This window comes from Vidua macroura, chromosome 17, assembly GCF_024509145.1.
Source record: "Vidua macroura isolate BioBank_ID:100142 chromosome 17, ASM2450914v1, whole genome shotgun sequence".
Classification (NCBI taxonomy): Eukaryota; Metazoa; Chordata; class Aves; order Passeriformes; family Viduidae; genus Vidua; species Vidua macroura.
In genome coordinates this window covers 12,058,880-12,078,710 of record NC_071587.1, presented here as the reverse complement: position 1 = coordinate 12,078,710, position 19,831 = coordinate 12,058,880, and the positions used below count along the sequence as shown (strand labels likewise).

At 39.0% G+C, this 19,831-nt stretch overlaps 1 protein-coding gene across 1 annotated transcript; it reads left to right on the top strand.

Moving 5' to 3' along the window:
- Nucleotides 1–7: 7 nt before the first annotated feature.
- Nucleotides 8–19,230, top strand: RAB22A (RAB22A, member RAS oncogene family). The gene is made up of 7 exons (XM_053992571.1): nt 8–166; nt 1,977–2,056; nt 5,501–5,582; nt 9,507–9,578; nt 9,704–9,810; nt 11,597–11,706; nt 13,047–19,230. Exons 1-7 carry the CDS (start codon nt 131–133, stop codon nt 13,142–13,144), a joined length of 585 nt encoding a protein of 194 aa, XP_053848546.1. The 5' UTR covers nt 8–130; the 3' UTR covers nt 13,145–19,230.
- Nucleotides 19,231–19,831: the final 601 nt, after the last annotated feature.

The window sequence follows — 19,831 nt, the reverse complement described above, 5'->3', positions numbered from 1 at the left end:
GTCCGCGCAGCCTGAGGAGGAGCGCGGTGTGCGGGTAACCGGGGCGGGCGGGGGGCGGCCGCCGCGGGGACGGCGATGATCGTGCTGGGCCGCGTCTCAGGCGCTCGCTGAAGGCGCTGCCCGCCCGGCCATGGCTCTGAGGGAGCTGAAAGTTTGCCTTTTGGGGGTAAGTGCTGGGCGGCGGGAGGGAGGGTGGGAGCGGAATGAGAGGCCGGCTGGAGAGGCTCTGTGGTGGCGGGGAGCCTCTTGTCAGAGCTCTGGAAGCCTCTGGCGATGGCGGAGAGCCTCTGTCAGAGGCTGGAGAGGCTCTGTGGCGATGGCGGAAAGCTTTTCTCAGAGCCTGGAGAGCCTCTGTCAGAACCCGGAGAGGCGCCGAGCGTGGGGAGCTCTCCCCAGGCGCTGCGCGGCCCTCGCCCGGTCCCTCTGAGGGAACCGGGCGGACGCGCCTTCCCCTCCGCGAGGGAGGCGTGTGCCAGGGGTCAATATCGCTCCTTTTCTGCCTTGTTCTCCTTTTTTTTAAAAAAAAAAGAGAGGAAACACGAGTGTCTAATGCGTGCTTCCCTCTTCCTCCCAGGCTCTTTCGGGGTTGGAGTCCAGAAAATAAATAGAAGCACCTGAAATCAAAGTGGTGGGAGAGAGGGAGGGGCCTGAACTTATATTGTAAGAACGTCTGTAGGAAAGTCTTGCAGGTGGTGGAATGAGGAGACGTGGAGCGAAGCGAAGCAGAAGTTTAAAAATTGAAGGGTATGAAGCTGTGTGTTAGCTTGGTTTGGTCAGAGAGATCCACCTTGAACAGGTGGAGGTGTCACCAGCAGCATCAAAACCCTCTGTTCAGAGTTGTTTTCTGCTTCTAAGTGGCCCCATTGCCCTTCAGAGGAGAAGATTATGTGTTTGTGTGCCCTTCGTATTATGAAGGTATTTGGGGTAACTACTGTTTGTGTTCACCTGGCCTGAGAAACCTTTTGTCACGGAAGAAAAGGAGAATAAGCACCCAGGAAAACTTGTCCTTGAACTCCCCCAGCCAGGAACCACATCTGTGTTTCTCTTTTTAAGATTTGCTCTGATTAGTGAGACTGCAGTGTAAAATACAGCGCTATGATAATGTGCTTTTTCTCAAGAGGCAAGAGGAACAATAGTGTACCCAAATTACTGCAATATTCAGGAGTTTTTAAAAAAAGCATGAATGATGTAAAACTTCATTTTAAGTGAAGCAATTCCTCAGGGGTTTGTTTCTTAAAGTTTTAATGACTCAGGAAATGTAAAGCAAAACGTTTTCACACATCTTAAATAAAATACAATTTCAAATGTCCAGCTTCTGCTGAGAAGTGTTTTACCACTAAGAGTTTAATGTCACTTCTAAATGTGACTTCTCTGTATCTTTTGCTTTTTAACCATGGAGTCAGTGATGCAAAAATATACACAATCCAGAATTTTCATGGTTTCTTTCCTCCTTCACCATTTTTAGCACTGTAGAGTTGCATTAGTAACATGTTTCAGGTGTGTCACAGAAGAAATTTCAAGTCTTTCATTAAGCAGGGTGGGACAGCATTAGTCAGAGGTTGAATGCATGTGTCACACTTGTATAATTTCACGTACTCCACTGGTCCTCCATCCTGGTGAGCCATACTGAATTGCTGTATATTTTACCAAAAGTGGTCTTTTCCCACTGCTGTTCCATTGGAAGATGCATAGCTTTGTAAAAAAGCCCAAAGTTTGAGTAATAATAAGTGTGAATGCAGATTTTTGTGGTCCTTCAAAAAAAAAATCTTAACTATTTTGTTTAGAAAACTGTAACTTGTTACAGACCTTTCATTTTCTACTAAATTAAGATAATACCTGAAGTATTTCACAACTTCTCTGAGATTCTCTGCAGGAATGTGTTATTCACTGCAGTGTACTGCAGGATTTGAGGACTAAAAGAATCCTCTGTCTATAGTAATTAATACCACTTTCAACTGTTTCTGTTCTTTCTTTAGGACACTGGTGTGGGCAAATCAAGTATCGTGTGGAGATTTGTCGAAGATAGCTTTGATCCCAACATCAACCCAACAATAGGGTAAGAAACTAAATGAAGTAAATGTGAATTATGCAAGAATCAAATGAAATTACCTGAATAGATCACTTGGGAGTTCTTCGTGTGTGGCAGCTAAATGTGGTAATAAACATAACTGCAGCCTTAATTAAGCTTGTGAGCTACCTCAGGACATGTAGGAGTGTTCTCAGCACTCCTGCAGCTTCCATTTTCAAGTGTAAGGTCTGGACCCATTTTTGCATTGTTAATCTAAGCTAACAATGAATAAATTACACTTCAGATGCTTCTGCTAAAGGGACAGCATGCTTTTCTCGTGCACAACCCTTAAATTTCAAATTCTAATTATTATGCAACTCCATGGTTTCTAATTCTTTTTTTTTAAGACTCAAGTACTATAAGTCTCCTAGGTTTTTGAGGGTGGTTAACATACTAATTCAGGTAGGACTAGCCATTAATTAGGTAAAATGTTACACATCTGTATGCAATGCACACACAAACCTAACTGATGAAACTGGATTTGCAGTTGCTCTCATAGGTAAGGGGGATATTTGAAATTTGAGCCTCAGAGTAGCAACATTATTGATCCCAAATCTTTGAATGGATAGAAGGAAGGGCAAGCATCAGGAATTCTTGGAGTGGCTGGATTTTTTATTTCTTTTGCTGTCTTTTTTTTTTTTTTTTTTTTTTTTGCTTAGTAAGTGTCTTTTGGGCTGCTTTGATCAGAACCAATCTTTTGCTTATGGGAGGACAGCCTTTGCTTGATGCCAAGAGGTGTGTGGGGGTGTCAGTACAACTTCCTGTCTCAGGAGACACACAGGCTCTGCTACAGCTTCAACCAAAAAGATCCTGCTGATAAAGATCAGCTGTGTCTCATCCTGTCCTTCTGAAAAATTGGGGTCTCTGTGATCTCTCTCTTTTCCCTTACACCCCCCCTCTTTTTTTGAGTATAATTACTGACATTGAACTGCAGAATGTTCTGTAGAAGTTTGCTTTTGTTTAAATTTCTCTATTAACAGAAGTTTATTGACAGTACTGAGATCATTATAGCTACTTGAAATGACAGACTGAAAATCTAGCCTTTACCAGCCTTAGCAAAATCATTCACTGGTCTGAGGACTGGTTATTTTGGTAATTTGCTATATAAATGATTCAAAACTTGCCCAAATGCAGGGATTATGTGAAGCTCCAACAAGATACACAGTCCAAAAACTTAAAGTAAATTAATTTTTACTTTTTAAATTTTAATATTAAAATTAAAAAATTTTAAAAATTTTTATACCTTTTAGTTGCTAATTGAGACTAGTAGGTGGAAAGGACAAAGGATTAGAAGAGCTTTGAGCATCTTGCAAAACTAAAGCTGAGAATGTTTCAACTTTATTCCCTGGGTCTTTGAGTTCATGAGATATGATCTTGTTTCCTGTCCTATTTTCATTCCTGTTAGAATCAGCTGAGCAATCACACTTTGTTGTTGTCAGTGTTCATTGCTCCATTTCTGATCTAGGCAGCTGCAGAAGCCCTGTCAGAATTCTGCAGCTTTTCTCCCCTCAGGATGCTGAGGGCAGATTTAACCAGCATATACTTCTAGGTACTGCAGAATAGCTTGGCTTTCATTATAGCATTAAAAAGGAACATCAAACAAGTTACAGTGCCTACTTGGCTGGGAGAAACAGCTGGGAAATTTAGTAACAAAACAGCCATTATTCCTAATAAAGTCATCAAGGATAACTCCAATTTGGAGAGTTTTGTTGACCCAATTGCCAAAGGATTTTGAGAAGCATTTAGCCTCCTGTCAGCTACCACTGGGGATGGTTTAGTTGTGATGTGAATTACAGAAACACAACTTTTCAGTTCAGATTGACTGTACAGGGATGTTTTGGTATATGAAACTAAGTAAGATCACTTCAGTGACAATCTATGATTTAAGAAACTGTTTCCATATTGACCAGAGACTTCAGATTTGATGCACAATTTGCAGCAGTCTTAAAAGAAGTGAAAGTCTCTGCTGTGTTTTACAAGAGATACTCGTATCACTTTGGTTTTCTTCACTCATTGCAGAAATACATCAGCTAATTAATGTTATTGAAATGCAATGCAATTAGGCTCTTCTTTTTTAGGGGTGTTGCTACTTTCTATTTGGCTTCTTAAAAGAGGAATCAGTTTTGGAGATTGATACACTATTCGGTAAATGATCTGGGTTTCAGGAATGGGGAGAAGGTTACCTCTTAACAGCTGAAACATTGTGTAACTGCTCCCTTTCCTTTTCTTTAGTGTATCTAGCTAATTGTCCTCTTATAGTATTGAAACAAGTCCAAAACCTGCAGTTACTTTTGCTACAAAAGTGTCAAGGACATCATTATATGGTTCTTAAGCCCCAAGATAAACTCAAGTTCAGAGTCCTGGGCTCAGGCATTCAATGCTGATTGTGCTGAAACACTCTTGTTCTCTGAGTCTGACTGTACAGCAAGTTTGGGCTACTGTAAGAAGCTCCAATGTCTTCGCAATCCTGTCAAAACTGACAGAAGAACAAGTTTGGAAGTCTGCAGTATTTTCAAGTGGCAGGAATTAATCACACAAGAGGTGTTCACAGTGTAGGATCTCATGTACTTAAAACATTTATGTCACCTATAGTTCCAGCTGTACAAGGATTTGAATTCAGTGTGTGGTTTTTCCAGTGAAAAATGTGCCTGCAGGTGAGAGATACAGCAAAGGACTCCCTCTTGTAAAAGAGTAAGGTCACTGAATTTGTGTTCTTGTGGGAAATACACTCATTCAGCTAATGCAGATCAAATAAACCACAAAAGTACTTTGCAGTATTTAACTGTAAAATGTCTAGAATTTGAGCAAAGGGAAAAGAACCTGGAGAACAGGAGAGATCTTTTTGTCTTCTGGAAGTCCAAGAGCCTCTACAAACTAAAATATGTAATTGGGGAGCTGTACAGGGTGCAGACAACAAGCAAGTTACTCTATTGATTTCTTTGTCCTGTTAACAGCTGCCAATACTGATATCCATCTCCTGTTTTATTCCCAGGTGTGGATTTACGAGCACTTATCTGAATGTTAGTACAGAGATAGGAAAAGATGATTCAAAGGGAAGAATTTGACCTCTTTCCCCCCAGAAGTTTCCAGTGTGCACTGAAGTGATTCTATGATGCTGTGAGGAAGGATGTTGTTAAAAGGCTGACCTTTCTGGGTTTTTTGGTCATACATCCTATATTTCTTCATCCAAAGCTTATAAACAAAACCTATAATATGTTGTGTTTTGGTAGTTGAATGTCAGTCTCTGAAAGGAAATTTCATTCTCTCTTAATTTCAGCCTTTATAGCTGAAACATTTCATCAATTTGCGTGTTTATGTGTGGAGAAAACACTTTTATTGGAATGTGAACCTTTCTGAAAGCTCATGGTGGTAATGAATGTTCTAAGGATGTATTGATATTCTCAAAAAGTATGAACTGTGTATTTTTTTCAGAGCCTCATTTATGACCAAGACTGTACAGTATCAAAATGAGCTGCATAAATTCCTAATTTGGGATACAGCTGGACAGGAGCGGGTAAGTAAAATCAATATCTGTGGAGAAAGTTTGGGCCAGAGCTTGGGTAGTTTTCAACTCTGCCCCTGAAAGTCACAAAGTGATCTGGTTTTACAAATATGCATTAGAACACTTGTTTCTATGCAGATTCCTAGCAAGATGTGGATGCTATAGATAAGTTTTTATCTTTTCATTGTTGTCATGATTAAAGTGTAAAGGTAAGGAAGATTACCTAAGAGGAGTTTATGAAACAATAGTCTGGGTTTAGATTTGCTGAAAGGAATGGTCTTTCCACAGAAGACAAGGCTGGTGTGGGGGGAAGCCAGCAGCTCTCTCTAGTACCATTTCTAGCTGAGTTTTAAACCTTCAAGTGCAATATTTGCAGTCAGTGCAGCAACACAAGATTCAAAGTGAGGTGAATTACCATGTTTCATAGTACAAGTAAGGCCTTGATTCTGGCAAAATACACAACTGCTAACACATCCTGTTAGCTTCACTGTTAGGGTTATAGATGTGAGTAGGATGTAGATTTAGGCTTTCCAAAGCAGAGTTTCAAGCAATGTTACAGGTGATAACTACTCTTTTATTCTTTTGTAAAGTTTTACTAATCAAATCTGATGGTGTTAGAAGCTATGTCAAGGAATCTCTTTTGAAATTTAAATTTTAGTTTGGTAGTTTGGGGTTTTGATCTCTGCAGCATGCATAGTTCTGAGGGGAGGCAACAAAAGCTTTGAAGGAAACAACTAATCAGATGAAATCACAGTTAATTAATTTGCATGATTTTTACTTGGAATTAAAAGGAAGACTTTGCTAGGGAACTTGCTTGCTTATGGATTACTAGTAAGAGTGGTAGAAATTGCAGTAGCTGTATTAACAGTGCTTATTCTTGCTGTTTCTTGACTGCAAGTGAACTACTGGCAGCTGCCAATTACTCAAGACAAGTTTATTTAGGATGTGAGGTAACTGTGACAAAGGTTGGCTTAACTTTAGGATAACAACTGGCAAATAACAGCTGTACTGCTTTTCAGGATTGGCTCGAGAAACAGCCCAAACAAAAAAACAAACCAACAAAACAACCCCCCCAATAATAACAAACCAAACAAACACTTTGTAAAGCCTCAGCCATCCCTATCCACAGGCACTTGACCTTTAGGATTCCTGGTGGAGCAGTTGCCAGCTTTTTGGCTTGATAACATCCTTGATGGCTAGGAAGTAACTCAAGTGTATTTGTGTTGTGATTTAGTGCTGTTGATTTTGAATGACAATTTATTTCCTTCCAACAGCACCATATAAAGCAAACTGAAGCTGTCAGGGATGTTTCCCAGGAATATGTCCAATAGTATCTGTGTTATCAAAAATATCCTGAGCCCTTCCATTCCCAGCAGTCAGTCAGCATTTGCTGTAAATAGTTTGTCTTAAGTGAACATTGTAGCCCATTCTGGAATGTTATTGCTGCAAAGTGATATTCTGAGAGGTAGAGTATGAATTTTTAGAGGTTGGTACTCTTAAATGAAAAGCTTTATAAACATGCCTGCCACTATTTGGCAGGAAACATCCATTACATTTTAGCATTCCATCCTGTTCACTTTAACTGTGCAAGCAATGGGAGGACCCTGTAATTTGCATTCAGCACATCTAATCTGAGGAAGCATCTCTGTACATGACCAGCATGTTCCTGATCTATTTTTGGACTCTCAGTGATACCTCTTTAATTTTCTTCCATACAAGTTGCTTAATATCTTTACTGAAATCAAAACAGTAAAGGTGTCTTACCAGGACTCTGATCCAGGAGCTGTGATACTTGTGAAGTTTATATTTCATATCTGAGAAAAGTCACTTGAGACCCCAGTATAACCAAGGAAATCAGTGAAATGTGAGCAGGGATGTTTACTTTGAAATGATTCAGTATCTTCACAAAGGTTTCTTTCTCCAGAAAAGAAGAAACTGCTGTCACACATGGGCTGTACACTTGCCTGGCCTTGAAATCTGTAGCACAGTTTTCTGGTCATGCAATATATCTGCCAATGAATTATGGAAGGGATTCCCTCTGTGGAATAGATCTGAAATACTAAAAATGTCCACACCATTCTTGGAACTGAAATGTCTCTGCTGAGCTATGATGTGGAATGCATGGAATTCACAGTCCTGGCTTCTTGAAGAGTGTTTGCTGTTTCCCATTTCAAAAGCCCAGCTGCAAATAGTGCTGCACTGCACTGGGCACCCCCTGGCTCTCAGTGGCTTTGGGGTGGCTGGAAGCCTTGTTCCAGAGGTGGAAATGTGCACCAAGTCATTCACACAGCTCATCTACACACGTACCTTATTTCTTCTGTCATTTCTTCTACACTTCACTCACAGTAATTAGGATTTTTGCCTTCTTACCTAACAGTTTTGAGTTTCCCTGCATAATTACATTAATAATTCTTTCAAAACACAAATTGGAGGCTGGGGGGCAAGCTGAAGTCTTTGGAAAAATTGCAAAAGGAAAATCCAGTGTTTCTGGTAACATCTGTTTTGTTAATATATTTTATCTGCCGACTGCTTAGGTGGAAAAAAGTATCTAAGTGTTAGCAGACAGGAAATGAGAGTAATACAAAATCAGCAAGTGAAAGTTGGTTTATTCCCAATGTAAATAGTGAAATAATCAAAAAGCCAGGTTGCAACCAGTCCAAGTGGTGGTTTACCAAATATGTTTCCCTTTATATTTTAGTACTTGGAAGGAAGAGAGGGATTATGTCCCAATGTGAACTGAATGCCTGCCCATGTTTCCCGTTCCCACTATTAAATATTTTTATATTCTGAACTTTGCATTCAAAATCCTATTTTCAAAACAGAATTTGAGAGCCAAATGTAAATGGTCTGGAATTCTGCTTTATAGCAAGATTTTTATGATTTATTATATTGCTCTCAGTTGAACTGTACTAAGCAAAAAGAAATTGGTATTTTATTAGAAATGAATAAGCCTTTATGAAAAACTGTATCCAATTCATTATTTTTACCCTGAGTAATAAGATGCACAAAAGCTCTAAATCATAAAGCTTACATGAAACCAATACATGCAGTTTACTCTGCACTTTGAAGGCGAGTTCTGGTTGCTAGATTAGTTGTCTTGGCTTTTTAAAAGTTGGCAGAATATCCCACTGTTCTTAAGAATGCTTCATTGATATTTTTGATGCAACCTGATTGTGTACTTAAGCACTCTTTTTTTAGCACTGGATGCATAAGGTTCTGTCCACTCAAAGGTACAGCCCTACAAAGCAAACAGACCTGCTGTAGATTTAATTCTGAAAATCACAAGAAAATTAATACAACCTTTTATCTAGTGTTTTCCTTAAAGCTCTGCTTGCAACAGGGTACATAGTTGTGGACTTTTGCAGTTTTTTGGTTTAAACATGCTTCTAAATTTGAGGGGAAAACTGAAGCAAAATCCTTAAAGCCATAATTTAGATTCTGAAGAAATCAACATTTCTAGCATTTAAGCCTGATGACTGATCCATGGGGCTAGAAGTTGACAGCAGCTTCTGAACATTTCAGATCACAATTAATGTATGCTAGTTTTCTTAACATTTTCATCTTAGTCAAAGTTGACCTTGCTACTCCTTGCATTTTTGCCTTTGTTTGGTGTTTAAAGTCGAGCACGTGCATGTTTGTGTAGACAGTCTGTTAAGGGAGAGGCTCTAATCTAGGCAAAACAAGATCAAGTTTTGCCTTCCTGCTGTTTGCAGTAGGTGCTGCTGAGCCCCACACGATTTATTGCCTGGCCTTAGGAGAACAATGCCTTCCTGGGAGATTACGTGCTCTACTGCACAGACTAGTTGTGACTGTAAAGGAAAGTTTTTCACTGCTGTGATCTTGGTTTTCACTTTTTTCAATAGTAATACTAATGATAGTGAGGTTCTGGAGGTCAGTGGAAGATCAGGTTTATGTTGTCTGCTGTCTTTCTTCCAGTTTCGTGCTTTAGCTCCGATGTATTACCGAGGGTCAGCAGCAGCCATTATAGTGTATGACATCACAAAAGAGGTAAGAAACTTGATCTTGACCCAGCATTACAATTTCTGGGTTTTTTTATTTGTGTCATGGGCCAATCCTGGCTCTTAATTTCTTAATTCCTTCAATCTTCTTCCTTTTTTTTTTTTCCATATTAGGAAACTTTCTCAACGTTAAAGAACTGGGTTAAAGAGCTTCGCCAGCATGGACCTCCCAACATTGTTGTAGCTATTGCAGGAAATAAGTGTGATCTTAATGATGTCAGGTAAACAATTGCTGTCAATTTTGAGGGTTTTCCTTAAGCTGTAGCATTAAATATTTTAAGATTTTAGAGCAGCTGAAAGGTATAGAACAATTTAAGCTGTCCTGCTCTAGTGTTGCCGTTTCACAAGGAGTTTGAGCTGTTTCTGCTGTCAGAGGACATGGGGCTTGAGCTGTTTCTGCTGTCAGATGTGGTTAATCTGCCCTTGGATGGTCTCACCCACTTCCTCCCCCGTGCTGGTGTGAGTACACGTGTGATTGGGCAGTAAATTGGGCTGTAAAATGGATCCAGATTAAAACTAACCCTTGAAAAAAAAAAGAAAACTGATCCAAGTATATTTATCTTTCTCACACCCTGAACCCTTACTGGCATAACGGTGTGGGGATAGCAGAGTTAGGAATGAGCAGTTTATAGGGAGACAGGATTACCTTTTCTGGTGGCAGTGCCAAGTTATACAAACCTAAACTGCCTGTGAAACTATAGTGTAATAGAAGCTGTTTACCTCACTTTACAAGAAGTGCCCCTGTCAGTCTGTAGCACCTCATTTTGTTAGGAAAAACACCAAGCCTGTTGGAAAGCATTGTGTAGGTTTTCCTAACTTGCTTGTTCAGGTGCCTTCCTTCCCTGCTTAAATATTGGGGTGGAATTGGCTGTGGCCAAAATAGTTGCAGAGAGCGGGAAAAGCTCTTGAGAAACTTTATGAACAGCCAAACTTTCAGGAAGGCATGTACTAAAAACAAAAGAAGGCCTTTTTTATTGATGTCCTGGTTAAATAAGCCAAAATTCAGAAAGAAGGTGTGTGTAAACTTCTTGGGTTTAGGTTTTGCTGGAAAAGGCACCACAGCTGGTGTCTCAAAGGAGACAGCTGGTTATATGTTTAAAGAACCACTGCAATGGTGGCTCTGAATATGGTCTTACAAATTGTTAATACCTAGACGTTATCTAGTGAGCTCTAATAACTTTCATTAGAAGTAGTATGTCTTTTGAAGGAAATAGAGTGTAAAATTATTTAGAACAGAACTCACATCTCACATGTTCAGCTGGCATCATAAGTGTAAACATTGCTCTTCAAGCTAATGAGGAAGATTCCTTGTACTTCAGTCAGATTGTATTTGAGTCACTGCTCAAAGTCCATGCTCTTGATATCCTAAAGTCCCTCATTACTGAAAGTAGCCTGTGTGTTGTGGAAATTGTATGTGAAGTGATACAACATAAAGTCCAGACCTCCCTACAGCTACAGGGGTTTGTATTTTTCATTTTGTTTAAGAAAAGATACAGAATCATCAACTTGCCTGCTTTGGGGTGCAGAATAACTTGTACACCTCTGTGTGCTCGGTATAAAAATATTCCTTTTTTATAGCTGCATATTCATGCAAAGTAAATGCTGTGCAGTGTTGGGAGATACTTTGATTTTGTAAACAGTCATAAGAAATGCACAGCATGATTGGAAATACTGCTTTAGGATCTTCTTAGGACATATAAAGCTGGTGGGATGAATAACACACCAGAAGGATTGATTGCAGAGCTAAGCTTAGAGCACTCCAGACAAAATCACTGCAGATGGATTAAGGCCTTGGGTAGTTCATGACTGTGCTCATACCTCAAGGCAGGGAGACAGCACAGAGTAAAGAATGAGCATCAGCTTCAGCATGAGGGAGCACTGTGATGCTAAACAGGTAAAATATTCATTATAGGAGACACTTAAAAACTTTATCTGTCCCTTAAGGTTTTGAGTAATGGGGTTCTTTTGCATTCATGAATTTTTCTTTGTTTTTTTTTTTTTTCACAGAGAAGTCATGGAAAAAGATGCTAAAGACTATGCAGATTCCATTCATGCAATATTTGTAGAGACAAGTGCGAAAAATGCAATAAACATCAATGAACTCTTTATAGAAATTAGTAAGTATTTAAACAGTTCATGCACTTTCTTCTGCAAAAAACTTGAATAGAATTTTTATTTCTGTATTACTTTCTGTGCTGTTTCGGTGAAAATTAACAGACTTTATACTAAATTCATTACAATCTGACAAATTACAAACTGCAGAATGAGCTGCACGAATTTCTGGTCACCTAATGACCTCTAAATATTCCTTCTAGAGGTTTTCAGCCTACTGTGATGCTGCTGGATAAATAGCAGGCCAGGTACCCATGTCAGAAGTCAGTGTCATCTTACCATGTCTGTTATTGAATGTTCCAATTAGTACTTCCAAGGTTATGGAAGAGGAAGGAAATGGCATGAGGACAATCCAGACTTTATACATCTGAGAAAAGGAATTAAGTTCTCACTCTTAGTGCTTGTACTTAGGCTAAAAAAGTGTATTTTTAAAAATACAGAAATTCATAAATGCCAGATTACTGCATGGGGAATAGCAACTACTGTACGTAGATTTTCCTCAAGTATGTTCATAGTACCTTGGGGGTTTTTTATATTAAATTGCAAATCTTTTCTGTCCCATTTGTGGTGAGGACAACAATGATACTTTTTATATGTAGGAATAAAAAGCAGACAGTATTCCAAAGTGAATTCTGTGCAATATTATTTGGAGGATATGTGTCAAGTAGTAGCACCAATGTGCAGGTGTGTCAGCCTGTTTGTGAAAAGAGGACTAACTACAGAAATATCAGACTTAAGAAAAAAAATAGGGTCTATAGAAGCAGTTGACTATATTGAAGCTGATGTAAAAAGTATGTGCTGTAGATTAGCTTCCTGATTTATTGACTTAATAGTTGCTCTCTAAAATTGATCTTGAATAAATTATGGGGGAAAAAAATCATAAATCTTCCTCGGAAGAGAATGCTCAACCAGGAACAGTCCATTTTAAAGACTGATGAGATGAGTAAAGCAGCTCTCTCTACAAGCACTCCTTTGTTAAGCCTTATGCAGGTAATCTGTGGAAATCCAGGTCAAGATGGTTGTTCTCAAGCTATTCCAGATGGTATTGCATCCTGCAAAGTATTCTCCAAGTGCTTTTACAGCTTAGCTGTCCAGGTCTAGATGAATCTGAAGTGTAACTGCTGCTAAATTAACTTCAAACAGCCTCTGCTGTCCTTTTGTGCAGCCGTCCCTCTTACAGACATAACACAGACTGTTGCTGCCATCCTGCTGGGCAGGAATGTCATCCCTAGTGACCTATAGCTAATGGAAGGCACATTTTTGCATACAGAGCATACACCGGATGCTTAGAATTAGTTTCAAGTATAACATTTCCTATATATTTCTTTCTCCCGCCTCCTTGTAGGTCGCAGAATTCCATCCACTGACACCAACCCCGCTTCCAGTGGGAAGGGCTTCAAACTTCGACGACAGCCATCGGTGACAAAGCGCAGCTGCTGTTGACTGACCCCTTTAGAAAGTCAAATTTTATACAGTAGGTGGTCTTGGAAGTTAATAGTTCACGTTGGGTTTATATTATCAGTCTTAGATCTTTATCTGCTGGTGTTCGTACACCCGAGGTCCCCAGAAAGGGACCGGCTCGTCTGACACCTGTGCGCGCGCAGAAAAGACTGCGGTGGTCAGGGCAGCCTGCTGGCTTCCACAGCGTGCAGTGTCTCTTGCATTCAAAGGGAATCCATCATCACTTCTTTGGCCTTGCTTGATTGGAAGCTGACTACGTGGATGGTAGAACTGAAATGTTTTCGTAGTTTTTGTAATCAAGGTTTTGGGAGGTTTTTTTGTAAAAAGGGAAATGAGCACTTTTGTGGGAGATTGGGTTAGGAGGAGTCTGGAAGTTAGATGTCATTTCTTCCTTTTCTTCAGTGAGCCTTATTTCAAATTTTGGTGTAGCTAATGCAAAGTATGATGGGATAGTTGATGTGAGATGGCTACAGAATAAGCAACTGAAGACAAATAGTAGGCAAATCAGTCCATCCAGTCCCTAAATCCCATTTGCACTTTTTATTTAAGGATGATCTGCACTGGGGGTGGGGACACAAGCAACAGATCTTAAACCACAGACAATCTTTTTCATGCTGACTGTAATCACTTTAAGGCAAACTGGTATGCTTATAGGCATCTTTTTGTTGTTACAAGTTTTTGAATATTAAGATGTTGGTTAAAGAAAATTACTTGTAGATCTGACTAAATGAAGTGGTTACTGACTAAAAAGAGATGCTGTAAACAGATGCTGCCAGTGGTTCTGATAAGACCTACAAGGTTTTGGGGAAAGCTTTTAATTGTTTGGCATGTGTAAAGTGTTCATATTATATTTATGAGACCAGTGTTTAAAGTGTTATAAATTATGTAAAAACAGTAAAAAATAATACAATCTTCTACACTCCTTCCATTCCACACCTAGGGATAAACTCTTGGGGAATCTCCATCAGGGGTTTTTTCCTGCATTTTAGGTATTGTCACTGTGAGTTAATCCAGAGGCAGATGAAAGTCTTTCTCTTTCAATGACGTTTGAAAGGGCCAATAGAACATCCCGTTGGGGCAGCATGAGGCCTGTCTGTTGAACAAGCTTTCATCTGGGGTGCACCCAGTCTTTCCTATTTTAGGCACAAGAATACACATAGGAAGTAACCTTAAGACATGTGGTAATGTAGATCGTTACCTCTTGGTTCCTGGGGTTTTTCATCTGTGAGGGTTTTTAGCAAATCAGTGTTTAGCTTATTCTGTATGGGTTTTAGTAGGCTTTCAATTAAACTATAGGTTGACCATACCTGTTTGTGCTATTTTATTTATTTTTACTTTTTGTTTCTTACCAGCACTAGTGAGAAACTTTTATACTTTTGAAGAAAAAGAGCTTAATAGACTTGAGTATATACTAAAATATGCTGGTTAGCTTTAGTATCCAACTAAGCTCATGATGATGCTTACTCTTTTTTTTTAATCTGGTTTTCTATCATCGCAAGTATTTTCTCTGAAGGAAATGTAGGAAAATTTGTAAGAAATGAAAGGACTTGTACTTCAGATTCATTTGTGTTACTGAAAATTCTTGGAGAGCTGGAGCAGAACAGGCAAACTGGTACATTGAGGTTTTTGGACAGGTCAGTGAGTTTAATGATATTTGGTGACTACATTTTTGTCATGCCTTTTCCTTACCCTGCCTGCATTGCCAATTCTGCCTTCTTTGCCATAGTTCTACAGGCTCCATGCTTCTAGAGAGCCCAAGAAATCCAACTTCATGGGTATACACCCTACTCTCTCTGCAGTTGTGATCTTGAATTGCTGCAGGTAAAGTGTAACAGCCAGTGTTCCAGATTGTCCAAGCTGCCAGCCCTGGAGTGAGGCTGCTTCTTAATACTTGCCTATTTAAAAAGACAGACAGTTGATGTAAGTTCTTTTGAGTCCAGATAAGTGTTTATTGATCACTGGCCCTGCTGAATGCTGGAATGCAATCTTCCCTGCATGAGATGCACATGCTCATTGTTTCATTTTTGGTGGAGAAAAGTGGTTTCTTTTGTATTAATAATTTGTTAGATCAGTTGCTTTGATCTTGCACTAGGCTTGCTGGAATTGATTCTATTTTGTCCTAACATAGCTTCTCTATTTGGAGATACATTGGTATTGAAGTGTTTGGAGTGCTGATTGTCAACCATTCCAGCTAAATTTTTAATAACTTTTTTCCTGGTGTTGTTTAAAAAGCTCAGGATTAAAGTTTTATTCCACCATATCTTTCTGTCTAATGAGTGGAGCTCATCAGAGAGATTCAACTTTCAGATACTGTCAAAGGGGATTACACAATCTCAGAATGGTTCAGGTTGAAAGGGACCACAGTCATCTAGTTCAACCTCCCTGCTCAAGCAGGGTCATCCCAGAGCACATTGCACAGATTAATTTCTGCAGAACATGTTTGAAAGGGCCAACTGTCATGTATGTAAAAATGTAACGAGGTGTATGTTATATCATTGATCCAGAGCATTTTTAGCTGGAAAAATATGACTATTGCAACTTCTAAACACCACCAGTTCCTTCTCATGAAAGTTACAGAATTGAACAAAAATATAATTTGATAAATATTTCATTCTTAAGCTTTGGAGCAACTTGAATGTGCTTTCCAGGTTTTGGAAGATGTCTTCATCTGACCCTCTATTGAAACAGTCACTTAGCTGACTTGCCAGGTTGTCAATCTGTGCTGTAGGTAGTTTTGTAGGATATTTTATATACATGCTGAAAACTGGTATGTCAAGTACCCAAGAAGGTGAAATTTGGAAGCTGACATTTAGTAGCATTTAGTAATCATTCTACTGAAAATAGGTGCTTTGAAAAGTTCTAAGACATTTCTGACAACTTTTGCTGTTACTGTGAAGGTAAAGAATGTTTTAGGTCCAACAAATCACTGCACTCCAGATCCCTGCTGACATCAGTGAGACCCTTCCTTTAAGTGCTGCAGGATCAGACAGTTAATGGTTTAGAGGGATGTTTTATGCAGACTGGAGTCTTTGATGTGTGGCTTTACATTTAATGCTACCAGCCTGCTCAAGAGGGATTATTTACTTGCTTGGGAAGAGAGTGAGAGGAGAGGAGACAGGACCTACTTATTGATTTGGAAGTCTAATCCTTTAACCTGGTTGAGGGAGAACTACAATCTTGGTTAAAGCTTCATTTTAATTATCAAAAAGTAGTTCACGGTGAAAATCTTGAATGGTTTAAAAGTTGACCTCAGCAAGATTTTTTTTGTTACATTGTTAAGGTTAAATTATTCCTTCACATTAGTGTTTAGTTCCAGTTTCCACATTACTAGTTGGAAAAAGAAGCTTTAGCAGTGATGTTTGAATTACTTGCTTGTGAAACAGTCTTTAGTGTGTGTTAAGGATGGTGTAGGCTATTTGTGGTGAGCTGTGTCAGCAATCTGCACAGGAATGGATGATTTACAGGACAGAAGCTGTCAGAACAGTGGAGCTCCTCACCCTGGAGTGAACCTCACTCAGCAGCAATAGCCACAGACAAGCAGAGCAAAATCATCTCCAGCACGAGGAGAACCTGCATAATTCACTGGCTTCAACTTCTACACTGTCTGCTTATTTTGTAAAAAGGCTTCATATATCTCTCTTGACTACTTAAAGCCTCTAAAAATGGCTTTTTGGTTCATAGTTGAAAGAAAAGGACAAACTTCCTTAACTTTTCTAGCAGGAGGTCATTGTACAGCCACCTGAGATGATTTGTACATCACAAGTCAGTTACTCAAAGCAGGAGAATTGTGTACTTGGAATTAAGTCTCTAAAAATCTGCAAAAAATTCCCTATAGAAAACTGTTGATGTTTCATGTTCAGATCCCATCTCTGGTAATAGATCACAGCCTAGTGATGGTAAGTGACAGAAGATTTACAGAAATATGATGATGGTGTGAATTACCAATGTAAGATGGAAGTACAGGTTCCAGTATTAAAATAGTCTCGTTAGTTTTCCTTTGAGTCATATGGCTCCAGCTTGTCAAAAGGAATATGCTTGAAAATACATATTTGTGTATCATACAAAAATTCAGGTGCCAAAACATAATTCCCTAAAATTATTTTAGGCCTTCTGACACTAATGTTTGTTTCTGAAAAACACCTTTTGATATTGTGGAGGTCTCAAAAGTCTGAATGCAAACCACTTCTTGCTCAGCTACAGTCAAAAATGCATGACTTGGAAAAAATTGAACAAGCATTACCAGACTTTATCCCTAAAGTGTCACAGATGACAAATCTTTCAAGGGATATAAGACTATCCTGAAATCAAAGAATGCTTATGAGCTTAGCCTCTGACATGTCAAAATGTTCCTAGGGTCAGCTTTTTCCTCCTTCCCTTACTCCATTTCCTCCCACCCCACCCAACCCTGAATTTTTATCATAGTGTTGTCAGAGTGTACATGCTATAAAGAGCTATTCAGAAATACTCAGAAAAGTTCTAATGGCTGAGAGTTACTTGGTGCTCCCTATTTTGCATGAAGAATTGAGGCAGTAGGATGACTTTTCTCAGTGTAGAATAAAGACTTCTTAGAAGAAACAATTTTGCTGTTCCTGTTACATCAACCTGCAAATTGATGTACCTAAATTTTTGGTTAAACACTAAGTATAAATTTTATTTAAGGAGCTAATTACCTTTGTAAAGATGTTCTTTTAAGAAGGTTGAGGTTTGCTTTGCTTGGCTTTTGTTGATGTTTTCACATACATATTACTGAACAAACCAACTTTTTCAAATCTTGAAGGACATGGACCACTCTTCTGTCATGCTCTTCATCACTGTGGGTGTGATACTCCATCCAGTTGTTGCACTTGAATATTCTGTAACTCTGACACCTTGATAGATTCACTGCTACTATCTTGCCTCACTTTTACTCATGTTACAGTATGCATTTCCTATTAAATCCATTATGTTTTCTTGGCAATTAGTTCTTTGTTTCCTTCTGGGATTTAGACAAGTATAGGTGGTGAGTGTTTCTTTTGCCACAAAGTTCTAGAAGTATCTGTCACAGCAGCAAATACTTGTAAGCAAAAGGGTAATTCATTAGCACAGCCTTATGAAACTGTTACAGCAGCTGAGACCTGTGCCACGACTGTATTTTACCACATAATGAAGGCTAAAAGCACATTCACCTCTAGTCCACTCCTCTGTATTTTAACTTACTTTCTTGTACTTCCTCTTTCTGAAATTGTGTATCCAACACTGACACTGTGATGGTGAGTTGATTTAAGGCACAGAAATGGATTGCATTTCTGAGGCTAAGATGCTTAAGATTTCCTGGCAATCTTCCCACTTGTAGCCCCCCACACTGAGGACAATGAAGGAAAAAAAAGGGGTTTTTCTGAATTAGAAACTGCATTTGTGTGTTCAGGACCCAAAAATAACCTGATATGCATAGAGCTCTTGCAGTGTCGTAAATGTTTGCCTGTGAAATGTGTTAATGTTAACCTTTGTATCAGCAATTCTTGTCACTCATAACCACATTCTGCCTTTTCATTCTAGGATGGGTTAACCTGTTACAAGGGTTGAAAGGTCTGTGCCTTCTTACTCTATTATCTCTAACTAAAACAAACGTAAGCCGCTCAAAGTTACAGAGCATTTGCAGCACTGTAAACTGCACAAATTTCCACCCATTGCTTCACTGCATGAAGTGTAGTCAGATTACTAGTGATGAAATATTGTAGTGATGAATTCCCAAGCTTATGAATGTTTTGAGACTTTTTTTAGTCTTCTCTTGGGCTGGTCCTGAGAGCGTGTACAGGTTTGTCTGTATTGTTGGTTTGTAGATGCTAATGAGGAAAACCAGGCTTTTGTTCTCTCCTTTTTGTTTGAGTCGTTACACTCCCATATAGTGCATAGAATGAAAATAAAGAAATGTTGATTTGACATAATGTAAACAGCCTTTTCAGCCTAAGCATTCATAATAAACTTTTATAGTGTAATAACATGCTAAATCACTACCAGTCTGATGTATTGTGCAAAAAAAAATAAAAAGGTGTAAACATTTTATTAATAAAAAACTTTGTTTATAAATATACTGGCTTGTTTATAAATGCTTCCAAAATTCTCTACATCTTAAAAAACAGTTCTATAGAAATATAATTATAGAAGAGGAATGTAAGCAATAGCTTACACGTACAAATGACTGGAATAGCTGTTTTCCAGAAGTCCTGACTACTGGTGTTCAGAAACTGGAGCTTTTCCCTGGTTTATGTACACACAGACAAAGGCAGAAGATCCTGTGCAAAGAAGGGATGGGGGGAAACAGCAGAGAGAATGCAGCTTTTGTGTAACACTTCCTTTCTTTGCAGCACCATGCCTGAGAAACTGCAGGCCACACACAGGCTTGTCAAGCAGGGCAAGGCCTGACAAATTCTATCAGGGCCAAGTTATTTAATACATTGCTTTTACCTTAGACTGCATGAAATGCACAATTCTCAACTGCTTAGGCCAGGTTTCTGTCAATCAAAATTGTAAAGTGCTTTTAATATCTGCATAGTGTCGTGGGCCTGTTGTGCTGGGAAAGGATCTTCTCTTGTTTGTTAATACAGCCAGCTGGTTGGTAGATTGCTTTTTTTATAGCACTGCTCTGTTGCTTATGTAGTCCTCAAAAATAGGGATTTGGCAGCAGTTAAC

Bases quoted from the DNA above. Each gene is read 5' to 3' on its own strand.
- RAB22A (XM_053992571.1), top strand. From the start codon at position 131: ATGGCTCTGAGGGAGCTGAAAGTTTGCCTTTTGGGG. The intron at 167-1,976 runs GTAAGTGCTGGG...TTCTTTCTTTAG, and splicing joins TGAAAGTTTGCCTTTTGGGG to GACACTGGTGTGGGCAAATC. The intron at 9,579-9,703 runs GTAAGAAACTTG...TTTCCATATTAG, and splicing joins TGTATGACATCACAAAAGAG to GAAACTTTCTCAACGTTAAA.